The sequence below is a fragment of the Tetrao urogallus genome, assembly GCF_951394365.1.
Source record: "Tetrao urogallus genome assembly, chromosome: Z".
NCBI lineage: Eukaryota > Metazoa > Chordata > Aves > Galliformes > Phasianidae > Tetrao > Tetrao urogallus.
This window is the reverse complement of record NC_136816.1, coordinates 64,190,250-64,211,454: the sequence shown is the minus strand read 5'-3', so window position 1 is coordinate 64,211,454 and position 21,205 is coordinate 64,190,250. Positions and strand designations below refer to the sequence as shown.

The 21,205-nt window shown below is 40.3% G+C and overlaps 1 protein-coding gene across 1 annotated transcript in view; it reads right to left on the bottom strand.

Moving 5' to 3' along the window:
- Positions 1–379: 379 nt before the first annotated feature.
- Positions 380–21,205, bottom strand: part of RANBP3L (RAN binding protein 3 like) — a gene marked incomplete at both ends in the record, with an annotated part of 32,482 nt that continues 11,656 nt past the window's right edge. Inside the window, 14 exon segments of the mRNA XM_079548315.1 lie at positions 380–447; positions 450–487; positions 489–504; positions 1,440–1,629; positions 4,505–4,647; positions 5,153–5,273; positions 6,517–6,647; positions 10,466–10,556; positions 11,619–11,703; positions 15,240–15,343; positions 15,756–15,880; positions 16,578–16,649; positions 19,848–19,922; positions 20,974–21,051. Coding sequence (XP_079404441.1) covers positions 380–447; positions 450–487; positions 489–504; positions 1,440–1,629; positions 4,505–4,647; positions 5,153–5,273; positions 6,517–6,647; positions 10,466–10,556; positions 11,619–11,703; positions 15,240–15,343; positions 15,756–15,880; positions 16,578–16,649; positions 19,848–19,922; positions 20,974–21,051 — 1,337 coding nt within the window.

Sequence of the window (21,205 nt, the reverse complement as noted above, 5' to 3'; positions counted from 1 at the left end):
AAAACAGCTGGCATGGCTGGCATGTAAATCTTGAACCAGGAGTCTCTTAGAGAAGTAGTTATTAGAACCAATCAAAAATCAGTGCTTTAAACAAAGTTAACTAGAACAAAGTAAATATTGTTTCAATAAACACACAGTGCTTGAAGGCATTAATAACTAGCTACTTGATGATGCATATGGACTCAACTTCTACTCATTCATGTAAGAAGTATCTCAGTGCCTCCAGTCATATCTACTGAAATGTACTAAAGATTTCAGATAAAGGTTGACAACATTAAAATTCCTTAACTCTCAGCTTTTTTTTCCAAAAAAATATTCCACTGCTACAAAGCAAACAGGTATTAGCACTGATCACTAGTGATGTTCTCCAGGGCTCATTTCAAGAGCCACTCCTGTTCAACACTGATGATGCAAGACTGGAATGCATCCCCAGCACATTTGTCAATGCACAAAAACTGAGAGGTGCTGCTGGCTGCCTGGAGGGATGAGGCCCTGTGGAAGGATCTAGATAGCACTGGGCAGTCAGTGACACCATGGAGTTTAACAGGAAAATTCTGGGTACTGCACTTGGGAACAAGCAGTGCAAGACACGGGCAGGGATGGGAGACAAATCGCTGGAGAGCAGCTCAGCAGGAAGGAACTTAGAGATTCTGGGGACAGCAGCTCAGCATGAGCCAGCAGTGTGACTGGGCAGCCAAGAGAGCAAACTGCCCTGTGGGGTGCTCTGAACACAGCACAGCTAGCCAATAAAAAGCTGTCATTTTCCAACTATTCTTTTGTTGGAGCAGCCTCACCTTGAATATTGTGTGCTGTTCTGGGCACCACAATACAAAAGGAATGTTAAAGTCCTTGAAAGAGTCCAGAGAAGGTCAACAAGGGTAGAGAACAAATCTCATGAGGAGTGGTTAAGGACATTTAGATTGTCCTATCTGGAGAAGAGGAGGTCATGCGGCAACCTCATTGCTCTCTATAGCTCCCTGAGGAGGGGAAGCAGAGAGAGATGCTGGGCTCTGCTCCTGGAAACTGATGACAGGATGGGAATGGCACAACGCTGCACCAGAGCATTGGACATGAAGAAAAATGGCTTCCTGAAGAACAGACTTCCTAGCAATCCCCACTCCTGTCAGTGTCTAAGAATTGTTTAGATAATGCCCTCAGTTATGTGCTTTAACTAGCCCTGAAGAGCTCGCACAACTGGGCTTGGTGATCTTTGTAGATCCATTCTAACCAAACTGTTCTATCTACCACTTATCTAGTAAAATCTAGCATCATAATAGCAGTCAGCTGCAAGGAGTTACTCTCATCTACTTAGCAAAGAGTATCTATAACATAAATTTTGATTAAAGTTACAGTCCACATGAAAAAAAGTACAATTTTATTACTTAGAAGGAAAAAAAACTTGTAGGAATTACAGCATCCTTGGGAAAAATTCTGCTTACCGGATCCACTGCTGCTCACTTGAGTTATTTTTTCATCATCTTCGTCACTGTCACAGTTTAATAGATGAAAAGCTGTCTCTGACTCTGTGTCTATTTGATTAGCATCTGATTCTTGCTCAGCACAGCTTCGCAATGCCACAAGGCGGTGATGTATTGCTGCATACAAATATCCAGCATCTTTTGATCTTGCCTGCAGAAAATAAGATTTAGAGTCAAAATTAACTAAGAAACTTTATTTTTACAGAGAGGCTGAGAAGTTTTCAAAAGCAATAAAATAACTTTATTTTGATTGTGTTTGTTTTGTTTTGTTTTTTAATCAAAATAATGTATATAAGATTCACAGTAATCTATTTCTGAGAATAGATTTAAACACAAAGGATGTCAGATTCCCTTCAGCGGTTGAAAATTTAAAATATATTGATTATTTTATCTATAATTACATGAAAAAAAAAACCTTAAAAATTATCTGCCCTGAAGAATGGCTGTACTGAATATATCATACTCCAGACAATTCCTAAATATATTTCTAGAACTAATAAAGCATTTGAATAGTAATATATGTGTTTGCATTTTGATTTATAAAAGAAATAAAACTTTTAAAACCTAACCACAAAAAAATATAGATTACATTTATTAACCTTAAAAATATAATGAACTGTGCTGCAATTTTTAAATCAAGAAAGGACGTGAAAACCAGACAGGGCCCCATTTTGCCAGTATATAAAACTTTAGAGCAGCCATGTCCTGACTACTATGTTCTACTCTGGTTATCATATCTCAAGCACAGAATTAAAGATGGTACAGAGAAGGACACTCAGAATGATAAAGGCGTTGGAACTGGCTGGCCAGGGAAGTGGTGGAGTAACCAGTCCTGAAGGGGTTCAATTGTAGATGTGACACTGAGGGTTTAGTTTGATGAGAAATCAGCTATAGGACACTAGCTGTTTCATTGATAACTGTACAGGCAGCTTCCTGCAGGTTTTGCCACACTCATACAGCTGTACCTTGGCTTCTCAATACATGTCTGTTTTTATTGTTTAGAACTGTCAGGACGAATCTTATTAATGTTTACATATCTATACACTAGAAAACTGCATCACATCTGGAAATCTAGGACATTTCTAATGTGCACGTGCAGACTGGCTACACAGCACAGTCAGAGTTAGTCAATCACTGTTAGAAAGTGACAGGCTTACAGTGCTTTCATAAACACTGCATGCATGTATTTTGCTTGTGTGTTAAATGTGACACCTCCTGTAAGCAGCAGTTTTCTTGCCCAAGAGGTTGAACCAGAAAGGATCTAGTAGGGAACATCATACCTTTATGTGGTAATTACTTGCAAATAAGTCCACCACATTTTCATGCTCCACTTACCAGCTCCAGCTAGAGAAAACCAGTATTCCCAAGACTGCTGTCTTATGTAAAGCCACATTACAAAATCTGTGTTCTTTCTCAACTCTAAAATAGAGGTCCTAGACCAGATGGATCATCACAGAATCACAGAATGGTTGAGGTTGGAAGGAATCTCTGGAAGCCACATGGTCCAACACCAAACTCAAGCAGGGACATGCAGTAGGTTGCCCAGGACTATGTCTACATGGGCATTGAACATCTCCAAAAATAAGAATTCACTGTCTCTTTGGGAAACCTGTGCCAATGCTCCATTGCCCACACAGTACAGAAGTGCTTGCGGATGTTCAGAAGGAGCCTCTTTTGTTCTAGTTTGTGCCAACTGCTTCTTGCCCTGGAACTGGGTGATACTGAAAAAAGACTGGTTGCATCTTCTTTGTATTCCTCCTAGAGTTATCATAGACATTGATGTGATACCCATAAATCTCCTGATCACCAGGCTGAGCAGTCCCAGCTCTCTCAGCCTCTCCTCGCAGGAGAGATGCTGCAGTCCTCTTGTCATATTAGTGGCACTACTCTAGACTTTATAGCTCCATGTCTCTGAGTACTGGGGACGCTGTACTGAACATAGGACTCCAGGTACGGCCTCACCAGCAGTGATTACAGGAGGACAGAGAGGATCACCTCTCTTGACCTGGTGATACTGTGCCTAACACCAACCAAGAATACATTTAGCCTTCTGATAAGAAAGGGCATATTGCTGACTCTTGTTTTTAGTCCACTGGAACACTTAGGTCTTTTTCTGCAAAGCTGCTTTCCAGATGAAGAGCCCCCAGCTCATAGTGATATGTTAGACTGTTCCTCCTCAGTTGTAGGACTCTGTACTTCATTAGGCTCAGCTGAGCTCTGCAGTCTGTTCAGATCCCTCTGGATGGCTGCATGACCCTCTGGCGAGTCAGCCACTTCCCCAGTTTTATGATATTTATGGATTTACAAAGAGGGAACTCTATCCCATTGTTCAGGTCATTAATGAAGATGTGATACAGAGCTGGACCCAGTACTGAATCCTGGGGTTACTGGCCTCCACCTAGATAGACCACTAAACAACTACCCTTCAGGCCCAGCCATTTAGTCAGTTTTCAGCCATCCTCACTGTCTGCTCCTCCAGCCCATGCTTAAGTAGCTCACCTGTGAAGATCTTACAAGGGACATTATTAAAGGCAGAGACCTTACTGAAGTGCAGGAACACAACATCCACTGCTCTCCCTTCATCCATCAGGCTGGTCATATAATTAGAGAAGTCTGTTGGTCAAGCATGAGAAGTGTGCAAGCACTGTGTCCAGAATCACAGCAGAAAGCTGCTGCCTTGTTCCTAGGTGACTTATGAATGCATGACTACCTGTGTAGAAATTCTTACTAGGTTGCCTCTCTAAGAAACAGTAAGTGATGCATGCCATACTATGGAACAACACCGATTCAGTGGTATGTGAACCAGAATCAAGAAGTGTCTCTCCTGAGGTAATATCACATCTTCATACCTTTTTTGAATGATGGGATAACACTGCTAACTCATTTCATAACAAAAGCCATACAAAGCCTAAGCTAATCATAGCTTAACAAGACATAGAACGCTAATTGCTAAAACCATAGCCCCAGCAAGTCTTCAGAAATCTAGATGAGGTGGGGATTTGGGTGGGATTTTCTCTCTTGATTACCTGAATTAGAAATACTTGAACAGAGTGGTCCTCTTGATCTGTTGCTGTGAAACACAGGCTTTTACTGTTTGCTCTTTTTAACACCATCTGACCCCAGAGTCTGGTGTTGAGAATCAGTCTCAAGCTGCCTTGATTTCGCATAACTAAAATAAGAAGGTTCATACATAAGTGATTGGAACTGTCTTCCTTTTTATTAGCAGTTTCTCCCAGCACTTCCATGCAACTAACATTTTCAAAATACATTAATTTCTTTAATAAATCTGAAAATAATCTACTGAAACTATAACGCATTACAAAAATGACAGCACAGGAAAAACAGCATTCCAGAAGTGTCTTGAAACAGTGCTGATGCACAAACTGTCAGACCGGTAGCTAATTTGGGGATACTTTCCAGCAAAAAGACACAGAACCTCACAACATGAGTATGTGGGCATACACAAGCCATATGAAACACACAGAGGCAAGGAAGTGCCTCAGTTTGTAACAAAGCCAACTCCATCAGGTAAGGATATAAAGATTCACAGCAGCTTGATTTAAATAAAATTAGCTACTCAGTTTTAAATGATTAGAGAGAAACTGATTCCAGTCAGGAAAAGTACAAGTTAATCAGTCCTTTGTGTATGTGTTACTTTGTTATTTAATTCTTACTCAGCCTCGATTGCAACATGCCACATTTATTGCTGGAAGTGTCATTAAGCCTCAGGGATCCTCTGCCTTTTTCAATCCAAGTTAAAGAAAGTTTATTAAATAGGAAGAGCTTGCAGTTAATCTGAAAAAGAAACACATGATGGAAATTGTGATCCACTGTTAACTTTATTGGTTTTAAAACTTTATGCTTTTAAATTTTCTGATGTGGCTTTGAATACATATGTACGCATGGATACAGGATAGATAAATAGATACACTGACATTTTTACATAAGGACTCCCTAATTTGTGCTAAACTTTAAGTTATTCTTTGAAAACAATCAACGTGAATTTGTGGCCAGCAGGAGCAGGGCAGTAATCATCCCTCTGTACTCAGCACTGGTGAGGTCACACCTCAAGTACCTTGCTCAGTTTTGGGCCCTTCACTACAAAAAAAAAAAAAAAACAAAACATTGAGGCCCTGGAACGTGTCCAGAGAAGGGCAATGAAGCTAGGAGGGGTCTGGAGCACAAGTCTTATGAGGAGTGGCTGAGGGAGCTGGGATTGTTCAGTCTGGAGAAGAGGAGGCTCAGGGGAGACCTCATTGCACTCTACAACTTCCTGAAGGGAGGCTGTGGTGAGGAGGGGTTTGGCCTCTTCTCCCAGGCAACAAACAGGACTCGAGGAGATGGCCACAAGTTTGTCAGAGGAGGTTTAAGATCAGACATAAGGAAAAACTTTTTCTCTCCGAAAGTGGTCAGGCACTGGAATGGCTGCCCGGGGAGGTGGTGGAGTCGCCGTCCCTGGCAGTGTTCAAGAGGAGTCTGGACGAGGAGCTGTGAGATATGGTTCAGTTTGTGGTAGCATGGTAATGGGAGGATGGTTGGACTACATGATCTTGTAGGTTGTTTCCAACCTTGTGATTCTATGATTCTATGAATTCTAATTTACTTTTACAATTATTTAATCTTCATTAATTCTTCATCTGTGATATCCACTGACAGGTTAATGCATTGCAAGTGCTATAATAGCATATTCCCTCATTCACTGAAAAAGTTATGTACTTGTTTATAAAGGCGATTATTAAATGACACATTCTTTCCCCAAAAATGTTTTGTCATTAAAAAAAGCTTTACTCAAATTACTTCTAATTTTGATGTTTCAGTTACAATAGCATATGGATATAGTATGAAAAAGAAAATTTAAGACAAGAAAAAAAAAAAGCAGAAATGTATCTTAAAAAAACTTAAAATTTAAAACATATAGTGATGTTATGATTGCTTCAGAAGTAAATTCTATAAATACAGTAAAATTTAGTAAATTCGGATTTAGACATTCTTTTCATCAACAAAACTGCTGACAATCAGGGCGTTATGAAATACATACCTGTAATACATTGTGTTCTTCTTCTTCTCCAGTTATAACTTCAACTTTATCTAACAGAATTTTCTCCCCTGGCTTGGAAATATGAGCAGCTGCTGACTCAGTCTGTGTTGCATTCCTCAACAAAGCTGTTTCTGTAGGGAAAGAAAGAAGGAAATCTTTATTTCTATAGAATGAGTATTTTTAGCATGTATGGTGGCCTGTGAATTCGGTACTCCCTGTGGCAATGTCATTTAGTGTTATTCCACTTTTGTCCAACTAGAAGGAAAAAAAGCTGGAATACTGCAAAATGTCTCAGATATTCATGACCACTGTGAATTGAATGGAGCTCTCTTGAAGATGCAGTGATCTGCCCCAAGGGACAAGTTGCAGAAACAAGCCCTGAACAATTAGAAATTGATTTTCCAGATAAAAGTGGTTTCTAATAATGCTCAGGAGATTAACATATAATGAAAGGCATATTTCCCAATTGATGCATGTATTATACATGTTCTCTATGTTGTTTTTTTTCCTTTTGATTTGAAAGAATGTATCTGCAAAAGAAGATCCTATAATCCTACCATTAGTAGAGAAGAGTGCAAAGATGGCTAAAGATGGGGACCCATTTGGGATTCCCTTACAGCTAAGGTTTCTGTGTCTTGCCTAGCAGAAAAGCTGCCCAAAAAATTCACAAATAACCCCTGAAATCTGTCTTTACAGAAATTTCAGCCCTACTATTCAGTTACAAATGAATACGAACAGCAGATAGTTTAAAACCATAGCTCAGAAATGCATTCTGAAAGTTACTCACTAACCTCACTGCACTTTTTCAAGTATCAAACATAGCAGTTAAACTACCTTTTCCTGTGTAACTTAGGTAATTCATTTTGAAGTCAGTCTAGTTCAGATCTTATATACCAAACTGCAGCTGCTTTCTGCTGCAGCACTCATTTGTCATCCTGATCCATTACTGAGAGAGGTCTGCTGCTTATTGCTCACATCAAGGAGGAAAGAGCAGCTGCCAGAAGAGAGCTGGGGGAAGAGGTGGGGAAGAGAGGTTGTCACACCTTGTACATCCCACTGACTACTACCTGCTGTTGCTGTTTCACACAGGGACAAGTGGTACAGCTATGAGCAGCATGAATATCAAGAGGGACTAAAGGAGCTGGGAGCAGGAGTGAAGGACTTAGGAGCACAGGTAGTTTTCTTATCAGTCCTCCCAGTTAGGGGAATGGGGAGAGAAAGCACTGATAAAATAAAAAAAACAAAAAAACAACAAAAAAACAATATGTGGTTAAAGGAGAGGTGTCATGAACAAGGCTTCAGTTACTTAAGCCACAGAAGCTTTGAGACACCATCCCCAGGTTAGAGTTAAAGGGAATGCAGGGGAAGGAGATGTTGTAGTGAAGATCTGCTATAGGCCACTGATCCAGAAAGACTGAGAAGCTTTACATTCAAAAAACAGGATACTCTCACAGGGAATTTTACCCTCCCTGATGTATCTTGTAAGGATGACACAGCAGAGCACCAGCTGTGCTGATGATAACGTCCTCTTCCAAATGGTACAGGAACCCACAAGAAAAGGTGCCATGCTGGTCCTTGTCCTCACCAACAAAGAGGGGCTGGTGATGACATGAAGCTCAAGAGCAGTCTTGGCTGAAGTGACCATGAGTGGAGTTAAAAAGATCCTTAGAGTATAAAAGAGGGTGCACAGCAAGCTTGCTGCTCTAGACTTCAGGAGAGCAGACTTTGACCTCTTCAGGAAACTGCTTGGCAGGGTGACATGGGATAAAGGCCTGGAGGGAAGAAGGGCTCAAGAAAGCTGGTCAGTATTCAAGGACCTTCTCTTTCAAGCCCAGAGGAGTGCATCCCAAGAAAGAGGAAAGCAGGCTAGAATGCCAGGAGGCCTCTGTGGACAAACAAGTAGCTCCTGGACTCATTTTGGTGCAAAGAGAAAATCTATATGGAGTATAGGCAGGAACAAAATACCTGGGAGAACTGCAAAGAAGTTGTCCAAGCAGCCAGAGATAGGTTAAGAAAGCTAAAATCCAAGTAGAATTAATCTAGCCAAGGACTTAAAAGGGAACAAGAAGTTGTTCTATAGGTATATCAGTGATAAAAGGAAGGCTAGGGAAGATGTAAGCCCTCTCTGGGAGGAAACCAGAGACTTAGTTACAAGGGATACGGAGAAGGCTGAAGTGCTTATTGACTTCTTTGTCTCAGACTGGAAGGAATGGAGTGGTGAGCAGGACTAGGGAAGTAATACTTCCCCTGTCCTCGGCACTGGTGAGGCCTCACCTCAAGTACTGTGTTCAATTTTGGGAACCTCAGTACACAAAGGACATTGACATGCTGGACCAGGTCCAGCAAGGGCAACAAGGCTTGTGAAGGGCTTGGAGAATGTGTCCTATGAGGAGAGACTGGGGGTGTTCAGTCTGGGAAAAAAGGAGGCTGAGGGGAGACCTTATTTCTCAAATACATGAAAGGAACTTACAGTGAGAGTGGGGCTGGTCTTTTCTCACTGGTGACAGGGTGAGGTGAAATGGCCTCAAGTTGTGCCAGGGGAGGTTTAGGTTGGATATCAGGAAAAACTTCTTTACAGAAAGGGTTGTTAAGCACTGGAATAGGCTCCCCAGAGAGGTGGTTGAGTCACCATCCCTGGATGTGTTTAAAAACTGTTTGGATGGGGTGCTCAGGGACATGATTTAGCGGAGGGTGGTTAGTTAGGGCAGTATGGTTAGGTTGTGGTTGGACTTGATGATCTTTAAGGTCTTTTCCAACCTGAGTGATTTTCTGATTCTATGACTGCACCAGCAAGGGCTCTAACCATGCTGCCCAAGTTGCAGAAAGGAAGGTAAGAAGTTGGAGAAAGAAGATCTGCCCTCTGTAAGTGAAGGCCACATTCAACATAATATAAAGAAACTGAAGATGCACAAGTCCATGGGCCCTAACGAGATCCATCCATGGCTTCTGAGGGAACTGGTGGATAGCTGCTTGGCAGTTTCGTCGTAATTGAAAGGTCATGGCAGTTTGGTGGAGCTCCCACTGACTGGAAAAGAGGAAACATAGCCCCCAAAGGAAAAAAACATCCAGGGAACTACAGGCCAGCCAGTCTCATCTCTGTGCAGATCATGGAGTAGATTCTCCTGAAGGCCCTACTACAGCACGTGGAAAATAAAGATGAGGTGATTGGAGGTAATAAGCATGGCTTCACCAAGGGCAAATCATGCCTAGCAAACTTGGTGGCCTTTTATAATGGAGTTACAGGCATCAATGGATAAAGGAAGAGCAACTGACATCATCTACCTGGATTGTAGATTGACATTGTCCGGAATGACATCCCAGTCACTAAACTGGAAAAAAATGGATCTGATGGATGGATCACTCGCTGGATAACAAATTACCTGGGTGGTGGCACTCAGAGGGTTGCAGTGGATGGCTCAGTCTCCAAGTGGACACTGGTCGTGATGAGAGGCGTTCCTCAATAATTGGTGCTGGGACCAGTGCTATTCAACATCCTCATAGGCAACATAGACAGTGGGATTGAGTGCACCCTCAGCAAGCTTGCAGATGACACCAAACTGAGTGGTGTGGTTGACACACTAGAGGGAAGGGATGCTATCCAGAGGGATCTGGACAGGCTTGAGAGGTGGACCCATACCAACCTCATGAAGTTCAACAGGACTAAGCACAAGGTCCTGCATTTGGGTGGGGACAATCCCAAGCACACATACAGATGAGGGGAAAGTCTAAAGCACAAGAATTGGAACTTAATGGTCCCTTCCAACTCAAACCATTCTATGATTGTATGATTCTAAACACAGACTTCACATGCAAGTACATAATGGTATTCTGGAGATTGGACATGCCAGTAACATTTGAAAACTACTTAGCACAATTCATTTGACACCGTCAAACACACTCAAACATGCAGTATGAAGACTAATTGTACTTTTTTGCTGAGTACGCTTACTTGTTACATGAAAAGATTCTATATAAAGTGATGTTATTTCTCTTTTGTATGCATCAACTTCATTGCATGACACAGAATGCTTTTCAGGGCTCTAGAAAAAAAAAGAAGGGAAAGTAAGATTTCATATTTATATAAAGAGGCTATATTACTTCTTATCAGACAGAACACTGAACCTTTTACTGAAAAGCAGGGAGAAGATTTGGAATTGTAATACATTATGAGTAAAACAACATAGATTATACAATTTTATTCTTCATTGGAAGTAATTTTATTGTCATAAAATCAGTACATCATCCTGCCAAGAATTATGGCTTTTTTGTAAGGATCCAGGACTAAGCTTTAAACACGTAAGTCTATCAGTGGATTTAAGTTACAGCTAATTTCTAATTTCATACTTAAACCCCAGAATGGCTCAAAACTTCCAGACACCACACATTTAATATCAGAGGAATTAAAACTTTCAGTCTTTCAGTTTTTCAGATTAAGCTTCTTATCCATGTTTTAAATTAACACTAATGACTTCCTACAATACTGTGACTAAACTATCTTACATATGAATCTTTGTCAGAAGCTGCAAACCAGCCCTTCAGTTCTCAATCTTTTTCCCTGGCAGATATGCATATTTTTTTCACTGTACTCTTACTAGAAAGTGAATTTTAATTCCACCCTGAGTGGTATAGTCCTCAGCAGGATTTAATTCATTAAGCTGTTTGATGGCATGCACAATATATCTTAACATGGACAGTATCTATGGTGAGTGTTAAATATTGTCTTCTGTCCAAGAGTATTCAACTGAACTTCTCCCAGTTCTTAATGGACGGGTAGAAACTATATGAGTGGTAAAGGACACATTCATTTTTCTGCTATTGTTGCTGTTGTGCTTTGCATGGAATGTTTAAGCAACTGTTTTACAAGTCAAAAATTTAGCAAAAGAAAAATGCATACTGTTATTTGTAATTAGAGTATTTATGTTGAATGGAAAAACAGGGATGCCTACCCCTCCTACAGAAAATAGTTATTTTCTCTTCAACAGCCATTGCAATCTGTATACTCATATCTTAAAAAGAACAGAAAGAGCTAAAAAGAATCAATCTCTGAAAAAAACATACATTCACACACACACAAAGAGTGTGCCAGAATTTACAGATCTTACCACAACTCTCTCAACCATATTTTCTCCAAACACAAAACCAGAATTGCTGCTGCTTAGAACACTTCTGTCTTCTAACAACTGACTTCTGTGGGAACAAAATAAAGATGTGATTTAGAACTATTTAAAGAACACGATGTCTTTAAATAAAACAAGCATATTACTTGGTAAAGAATGTAAATAAGTTCATATGTTTACTCTACCACATCTTATATTATTACAGACAAACAAAGAAATGACCTCTTAAGCAATCAGATAAATACTGCAAAAACATAAAGGTTTCACAGAAAAGTAGTATTGTAGAATCACAGAATCACAGAACAGTTTGAGTTGGAAGGGACCTTTAAAGATCATCTATTTCCAACCCCCATGTTATTGGCAGGGACATCTTCCACTAGGCCACCATGCTCGAAGCATGGATATTGGATGTTAGGAAACATTTCTTCTCTGAAAGAGTGGTCAGACACTGGAATGGGCTGCCCAGGGAGCTGGTGGAGGCACCATCCCTAGAGGTGCTCAGGAAATGTTTGGATGCAGTATTAAGGAACGTGGCTTAGTGGGGACATATTGGTGTAGGTGAATGGTTGGACTGGACGATCTTGGAAGGCTTTTCCAACCTTGATAATTCTGTGATTTTATGATCTGAGTTTACAACTAAGTTTCTGTGTTCACAATGGCAGCGTGCTTGAAATCTCTTCAAGTAGGATGAAGGAATTCTTCAGTACAAACTGTGTCTATCTAGCACTTAGGAAAAAAAATATTCCTATTTTTATCCCATATTTGATGTGCTGCTAGACAAAGGAAAAATAAGAAACAAAAATCAGAAAATCAGACTTTTTGCAGCCTTAAAATCTTTCATACATGTTTTTCACCATTAAAGGGGAATCTGAAGTGTGTTTAAGCTAAATTTCTTATCTTTTAGTAAAGAAAATTCTCCAGTATATTTCACTGAATTGCAATCAATATCTATCCTAAGATTTCATCTGATATTTCCAGGTTGCTGCACCAGCAAATCAGTAAGGACAGCATTCCAGAAGAGCTAAAAAAACTGAAGCCAGAGTATTGTCTCAAACAAATAATGGGAAATGGATTTTGGGTGTTTTGAGAAATTTAAGAAAAAAAATATCAGTGCAGGATTTTTCTAGTTGTCATCATTAAATTGGAAATACCAGCCTGAGGGACTCGTTAAAATCTTAATATCCTCACTTTGCTGCAGGGCAAGAAAATGTGCCAGGAATGACATTGCCATGGAGATGCAAAACAGAGGCACTGAATTCAGGGAATTACCACGAACAAAGAATAGAAGGAGAAACTTGGAGAGGACCCTGGAGAGATAGAAGCAGATCTAGGTACTCGGCCGATCCTTCTCGATGTCCAAAAAGTTGATAGTTCTAATGCTGGCTCTGACCCCCTGCAGGTTTTCAAGCAAATCATTGTGAAAACTGAATACATCATCAGAAGCCTGCATTTTCCCAGCATTGTATTTGTCACTTAAGAAATGATTTCCTTTTTTAATAATATTTTCCTTAATTCTTTTAATAGTTTTAAGTTGTCATAATTAATAACAATCATTTTAATATTTTTAATGTAATTACTGATTTCATAATCAGACTCAAGAAAACAAATTGCTCTATGCTTCAGCTAGTTCAGGAAACTGAACTGTTGGAAATAGAACTTGGGCAGCCACACCAACTATGGAGGACAAAAAAACCATTTTCATTCATCACTCTAAAGAATAGCATTACATATAGAACAAGCAGAAGAAGAAAGACAGAACAGGACATCCTCAGATTGAGTCTCCTTCCTTTTTTTTTTTTTTTTTTTTTTTTTTTTTTTTTTTAATGTATCTTCACCATGATTAATAATTAAACTGACAAGATTTTTTACTTTGTAATCTGCAGGCCTTGGCTGCATTGGTTGTTACTCTTTAGCATGCATATGGAATTAAATAGAGTTGTTTGTTTGAATATCTGTCAAGTTACCTGTGAGAAAAGAGCTATGCCAGAAAAAGATTCCAATGAAGTATTTTAAAGAAACAAGCACTTTACACAGATCAGAAGAAAGGTACTAGTACCCCTCTGTAATGCTGGAAGAACAGAAAGCACCTGGCCATTTTTAAATGAATATTCAGCTTGGCAATTAACTTAACATTTTACCACAGTTCTGATACATTAAACTAATCAGGCACCAAGCAGATGAGAAAAGCCTTTTAAAAATGAAAGGAAAATTAACACTGTAAGAACTTTCAAGTCCTGCAACTGGTCAGTACTGAAACACAGCAAAGCATTTCTCTATTCATCTGTTTCAGAAGAGACAGCCACTCAGTTGTCCTTTCCTAGACACTGTGCAGGTGTCAGAGGGTAAGTGGATTTGGAATATTGGTATCAATTGATCTGAAGGTGGCAGTGTCTTCCTTTAGCTTTTACTATCATTCTGAATCTCCTAAAATCCAGTATGTTGTGTGGCTCCATCTTGTCCTCACAGGGTTTCATCACAGCATTAACTGTGATTGACAAGGGGAGGTTGACTCTTCCAAAATCACCATTGTGCATCTCTGCTTTAGTAATGCTTTTCTTATCAATAAAGATTAAGAATCTAAGTTGTCTGTGCATATAAAATCCCTCATCTTCTCTGAAGTCCCAAGTTCGTATGGGAGGGAGAAAGAATGCAATATCAAAAATATACTGGCTGTGGCCTTAGCAATTAAATCATAGAATCATAGAATTGCTCAGGTTGGAAAAGACCGTACAGAACATCAAGTCCAACCACAACCTAACCGTACTACCCTAACAATTTTGAGATGTTCTTCTCTCATCAGTAACTCACTTCAGGTATATTCCTGATACTCACAACTTCCAAGTAAAAAACTGTCATACACCATTAGCAAGCATTATTAATACAAAATAACCTGTCTGCACTGAACTAGTTAATCACAGAAAGGCCATTAGTATTTTCATGAGCTAGACTTCAGAGAAAGATGAGTAAATCAAAGGTCCCTTTTCACACTGATATCATTTTTTTCTGTTATCCAGGGAGGTGATGATCCCAATCCAAAGAAGTCAGCTTCTTCATGCAGAAATTCAGAAGTTCATCCTGGACAACCCATGTCTGCACAAAGATGCTACTCCACTGCAGTCATCACAGCTAGTCACTCAGGCCACAAATTCTTGTATGTGTACAGATGTAGCATACCCGCTGCTTTATTCATTGATGGTACTGCATGCTTTTCTTCATGAGTTCTGTGTCTGATATACTTACATATTTTGGCAAATCATCAGTTTATGAAATGGGGCAGCTATGTCATCACAACAGAACTCTCCAAAGAAACACAAACATGACTGTAAACATTCAAAACCAAGATACATTTTGAACTGACAAAGCTACGTGAGATACTGAACCAAAACAGTTTCTGGTTTTGCTAATGAGAAATGAACTGTTTCCTGGCAGGATTCCATTCCCTACAGCATACGGAACTCATGTCAGCATCCACAAATCCTGGCACCACACACAAATACCAGCGTGTACATTGTGGATTTGGACAGCATAGGTTTAGACATGCAGGACAAAAAGGCAGGCCATACACTAAGTAACCAAATGGTGTACAAATACAATAATCAAACTTACCGTGCTGTTTCAGAGCTAGAAATATTCACAGTAATAGATGACTTCACTGCTGCTTTGGAGCCTGCTGAATTCTCAGATGAGGAATAAGAGTTGTCTTCAGATAACTAGAAATAAAATAATAAAACTGGATGAATTAATCAATCCAAGCTTATTTTCTGTTATAAAAATGTTTGCAAGAAATCCAGAGTCACTGAGGTTGATGTATGTGGAAACTGGTAAAGGCTTCTTCCTGCTGTACACTCAGTCAGCAGAAAAGATACAGAAAATCCCAAACTCCATTTGCCCACTCCAATATTGAAAGTTGCATTAGACTGCAAAGAAGACATGTTTTTTTAAAACAGCACTGGTTTAGCAGTTTCCACTGATTCCCCTAAAACTGACAGAGGAACTTCCTTGAAAATCATGCAGTGGAATACTGAACTGCTTTAGAACAGCTCCACGCTTTTGTTTTGTTTTGGTTTACGTTTGACTGAGCTCCAAACATATTTTTGTCAGTAAAATTACTTTTCTCCTTACCTGAATATGTGCTTGTTTCTTAGTCACTAGAGATACTGCAGGATTTTCAGGACAGGTCAGGGCTTGTGGAGGTTGTAAAATGGCAGGCCTAATAACATTCCACAGCTGACTTTCTGACAAGGATCCTTGCAAAATACAAAGACAAAATATTTAAACCGAGACATTTTCTCCACGTTTAGTTAATACCTATGTGTTTTGTTTCATTAACTGAAAGCTTCAAAGTTTATTTAAATTACTTCTATTGTTACTCTTTCCTTAGTACATATTCTTAAAAATCTTAATTCCTCTAAAACACACAACTTTGCAGGTGTTACTGCACCGTTACCCTATTAGGATAGAAGGGTAATGCACTACATGTATATAAATATTTAAACACAAGATATTTAAAACCTAAATGTATGTTTGGACCTAAATATATTATACATATACATATATTACATATTTAGGTCCAAACAAATCAATGCTGCCTTCCAGCATTTCATATTTAATCATGCACTGGCCAATGCAGACACCAAGAAGGTACTTCATTGCCTTCTCAAAGAGTGGAGTTTTATCCCTATTCAGTCGTGTATTAGAAATGTGGAATTTCACTATTCAAGATTACATTCTTTCCATTGAGGAATTAAATAGTCAAAGCAGAATCTCAGACCAGAGCTCAGGGAACCACCAAATAAATCACCATCAAATAAATAAATCATTAGCTTCATAAAGGCAATTAGCATATCACTCAGCTTACAGTACAGCTGTCAATTTTATCTTTTCTGAATCTGTTAACAATGTATTTTCGGAGCTACAGTGAATGAATACTGCAATGACAATTACCTTCTTTTGTACTTCCCATGTCAATGTTTTGTCGAAGAAGAGCTGAGGTCATGAATATGTTGCTCTTCTTTGCTATGAATAAGGAATTTAAACTTGATTAACAAATAATGATAAGCTTTAAACGATTCATCAACGTTTGTGCAAGTCCTCCCCACTTTGGTAGTGTCTAAGCAATATCCTAACTTATCCATCTGAACAACTCTTACTGACTTACGCACAGCAAGTAGCATGGGTTTTCTGGTTCTGCCAGAGACTAAAGTCTTTTGAACATTAACAGATGCATTAATCTCTGAAAATATTCAGCTTTGAAAACCAGGTGCTGCTAGTAAGCAAAGCTGTTGAAATGGCAACACTATCTGGTTCCATCTAATGATTTTCTCAGATGAGTAAATGACATCTGAGAACATGGGAAGAGATTAATATACCCTGCCCTTGTTCTTACAAAAAGGATTTTGTAATTTACTACAATGATGGCATTGTACTAGTGGTATTTTCACCATTTTTACAAAGACAAAAAATAGCAACCAGAAACATGTCAGTAATAGCAACCACATATCATATCCAGTAAATGTACACAAGTGATAGATACTCTACACATGATCACTGCTTTTTAATCGCAGGAAGAATGTCATTTGTTACTGTAACACTATCCTTGTAAGACTGTTTATAATTCCCTCATGCCAAAATCTGTCAAAGACCTGCTCCTGACAGGACAGACTAGGATTTCAGTCCACTCTGTCTTCTACAGTATAAAGGAGTGAGAGAATGTTCGTAATGTCACTAGTCAGATCAAAGACAGGCTCCTGGGACAAAAAAATGATGCTTGTACAGGAGCAACAACTATTAAATTAAAGCAAGCAAACTAAATAATTTAATTACTTTAACTCCACTTTGGTTTTTCAGTTACTATTTCTACCAACACAATAAAACGTCTATTGGCAACTCATTCAAAGATTCCTCCCTATTGTGGGATTCCCTAAAACCAAATGCAAAAAACATTTCTTCTATTGAGCCGCCAACTCTCCTAACATATTTCATTCTTCTATCCAAATAACAGCCTAGCTCAATCATGTTGCTCTTCAAAAAGGAAGTCTTAAGGGCGCAGGAGCAGGCAGTCCCCCTGAGCTGAAAAATGAGCCGGCGGGGAAGAAGACCGGCGTGGATGAATAGGGAGCTATTCCTGAGGCTCCGGGAGAAAAAGAGAATCTACCGCCTGTGGAAAGAGGGACAGGCCACTCAAAATGAATACAGGGAAGTTGTTAGGATGTGTAGAGGTGAAATCAGAAAGGCAAAAGCCCAGCTTGAATTTAACCTAGCTGCTGGTGTGAAAAGGAATAAGAAACTCTTTTATAAATACATTAACAGTAAGAGGAGGACAAAGGAGAATATCCACTCTTTGCTGGATGAGGCTGGGAATGTGACCACTGAGGATAAGGAAAAGGCGGAGGTTCTGAATGCCTTCTTTACGTCTGTCTTTAAAAGTCAGACCAGTTATCCTCAGGATACCCCTCTCTCTGACCTGGTAATCTCGGCTGGGGAGCACACTAACCCCCCTGTGATTCTGGAAGAAACAGTCAGAGACCTACTGCTCCAGCTGGACTGTCACAAGTCGATGGGGCCAGATGAGATCCACCCGAGAGTGCTGAGGGAACTGGCGGAGGTGATAGCCGAGCCGCTTTCCATCATCTGTCAGCGCTCCTTGTTGACTGGTGAGGTCCCAGATGACTGGAGGCTTGCCAATGTGACTCCCATTTATAAGAAAGGTCGTAAGGAGGATCCGGGGAACTACAGGCCTGTCAGCCTGACCTCGGTGCCAGGGAAGGTTATGGAGCAGATCGTCTTGAGGGAGATCATGAGGCATGTGCAGGGTGACCGGGGGATCAGGCCTAGCCAGCATGGGTTCATGAAGGGCAGGTCCTGTTTGACCAACCTGATCTCCTTCTATGATCTAGTGACCCATCTGGTGGATGAAGGAAAGGCTGTTGATGTGGTCTACCTAGACTTCAGCAAAGCCTTTGACACTGTCTCCCACAGCATTCTCCTGCAGAAGCTGGCAGTCAGAGGCTTGGACGGGTACACTCTTGGCTGGGTAAGGAGCTGGCTGGAGGGCCGGGCGCAGAGAGTGGTGGTGAATGGAGTCAAATCCAGCTGGCGACCGGTCGTGAGTGGTGTTCCCCAGGGGTCGGTGCTGGGGCCTGTCCTCTTCAATATCTTTATTGATGACCTCGATGAGGGCATCGAGTGCACCCTCAGTAAATTCGCAGATGACACCAAATTGGCTGGAAGCGTGGATCTGCCTGGGGGTAGCGACGCCCTACAGAGGGATCTGGACAGGCTGGAGAGCTGGGCTGGAGCCAATGGGATGAGTTTCAACAAGGCCAAATGCCGGGTCCTGCACTTCCGCCACAACAACCCCAGGCGACGCTACAGGCTTGGGGCGGTGTGGCTGGAGGACTGCGTAGAGGAAATGGACCTGGGGGTATTGATTGATGCTCGGCTGAACATGAGCCCACAGTGTGCCCAGGTGGCCAAGAAGGCCAATGGCATCCTGGCTTGCATCAAAAACAGTGTTGCAAGCAGGAGCAGAGAGGTGATTGTTCCCCTATATTCAGCACTCGTCAGGCCGCACCTCGAGTACTGTGTCCAGTTTTGGGCCCCTCACTGCAAGAAAGATATTGAGGCCCTGGAACGTGTTCAAAGAAGGGCAACGAAGCTGGTGAGGGGTCTGGAACACAGGGCTTATGAGGAGAGGCTGAAGGAGCTGGGAATGTTCAGCCTGGAGAAGAGGAGGCTCAGGGGAGACCTTATTGCTCTCTATAACTTCCTGAAGGGAGGTTGTAGTGAGCTGGGGGTCGGCCTCTTCTCTCGTGTCATTAGTGATAGGACCAGGGGGAATGGTTTCAAGCTACGCCAGGGGAAATTCGGGCTGGACATGAGGAAGTATTACTTTTCAGAAAGGGTGGTCAGGCACTGGAATGGACTGCCCAGGGAGGTGGTGGAATCACCGACCCTGGGGGTGTTCAAGGAAAGACTGGATGTTGCGTTGAGGGACATGGTTTAGTAGGAGCTATTGGGAATAGGTGAACGGTTGGACTGGGTGATCTTTTAGGTCTTTTCCAACCTTAGTGATTCTATGATTCTATGATTCTATGATTCTATGTTCAGCTCTGTCCTTGTTCTGTAGGAAGGCAGTTCTGTACACCTCTTGATTTTAGGTAATGTATGCTTTGCTGTGTAAATATATATTGTTGTCATTTTTTTTCCACTTACCTGTCTGGGAGGGAGGGAACCTAGGAAGAACGGTAAAGGAAGATGATCTTCTTCTTTTCTCAGCAAGCGTTGTATCTGAAAGAATAATAAACTGAAATTAATATTATTTGGAACAAAACAAGATTAATTTAAAGTTAGACAGATAATTTATTCTGCTTAATTGACGGCAGAATAAATTATTTTCTGCTATCTACTGCTTTCTGAAGGATACTACTAGGTTATGTTGATACTGCTGAACTGAAGACATCTCTGAGGCCAAGTAGCACAGCCTGGTTCAGATCAACTGCTTACATCTAGCCTACTCTACAGTGGTTTTGTCTCGGAGATCATCAGTTGGTGAGGTTCAAAACAGAAGCAGGGAGTTAAGATATCAGTTAGTATTTGGACAACCAAGAGAACTAAGCTTGGTTTTGCATCCTACTTCATATTTTGATGCAGACATACTCTAAAATTTCTACCCTATGTATTTTTTGTACATGATCTCAGTGTAATTTTTAGTGTGAACCCAACTTATGTTATCTTAAATCCTTTTAGTTATGTTCAGGTTTGTCACAGAACTAAACGAAAATATCATTCATACATAGTAATATATAAATACTAAAGCAACCTCCTGGTCACACTCCCAGGTTAAATAAATACTATAAAAAAGTGACCAGTCCTACTGCTTAACACAGTGACTTGTGTGCACTTCTTCTGGACATCATAGAAGAAAAACACAGTCCTCAAAGGAAGTTTGAGGTCACCTGTCAGTTAGATGAAAAGAGAAGTCCTTCTGAAAATTACTTCATATTTTCAGGAATTGCCCAAGGAACAAAAATCTCTTCCACAATCATGGCATCTCATTCCTGTCTAGCCCTCTTTTTCTACTGACTGTTTGAGCTCATGAAGGAAACTTATGAAATATATACATTTTTAAGTGTTTATGTAATATTATGTTAATACAGCAAAATAATGTATTTTCACTTTGAGAAGCACTTATTAAAAATTACCATGAAAGCTAACATAAATGTTAGCATGTTTCTACCATGCGAAAACAATTCTTGGACGGAAAAACTCCTTCACTTCTTTAGCAGACAAGAGTACAAAACTACAGTTATTACAACATGACAGGACTCAAATGGCATACCTATGTTAGATTCTGAGCCAGACTTCTGGAAAACACAAGATGATGATCTTGCACGTTTTTTGGAAGAATAGATGAAATCTAGAGAAAAGCAAACATAATTTCCTGCACGGATTGATTGGCAGGTGATTTCAGCACAGTGTTATGATAAAGAATCAAGACCTGAACATAATAAATTCTAGGAATGATTTACAGAACAGTCTTAAAACTATATAGAAAAGCAAAACAGGGTCTT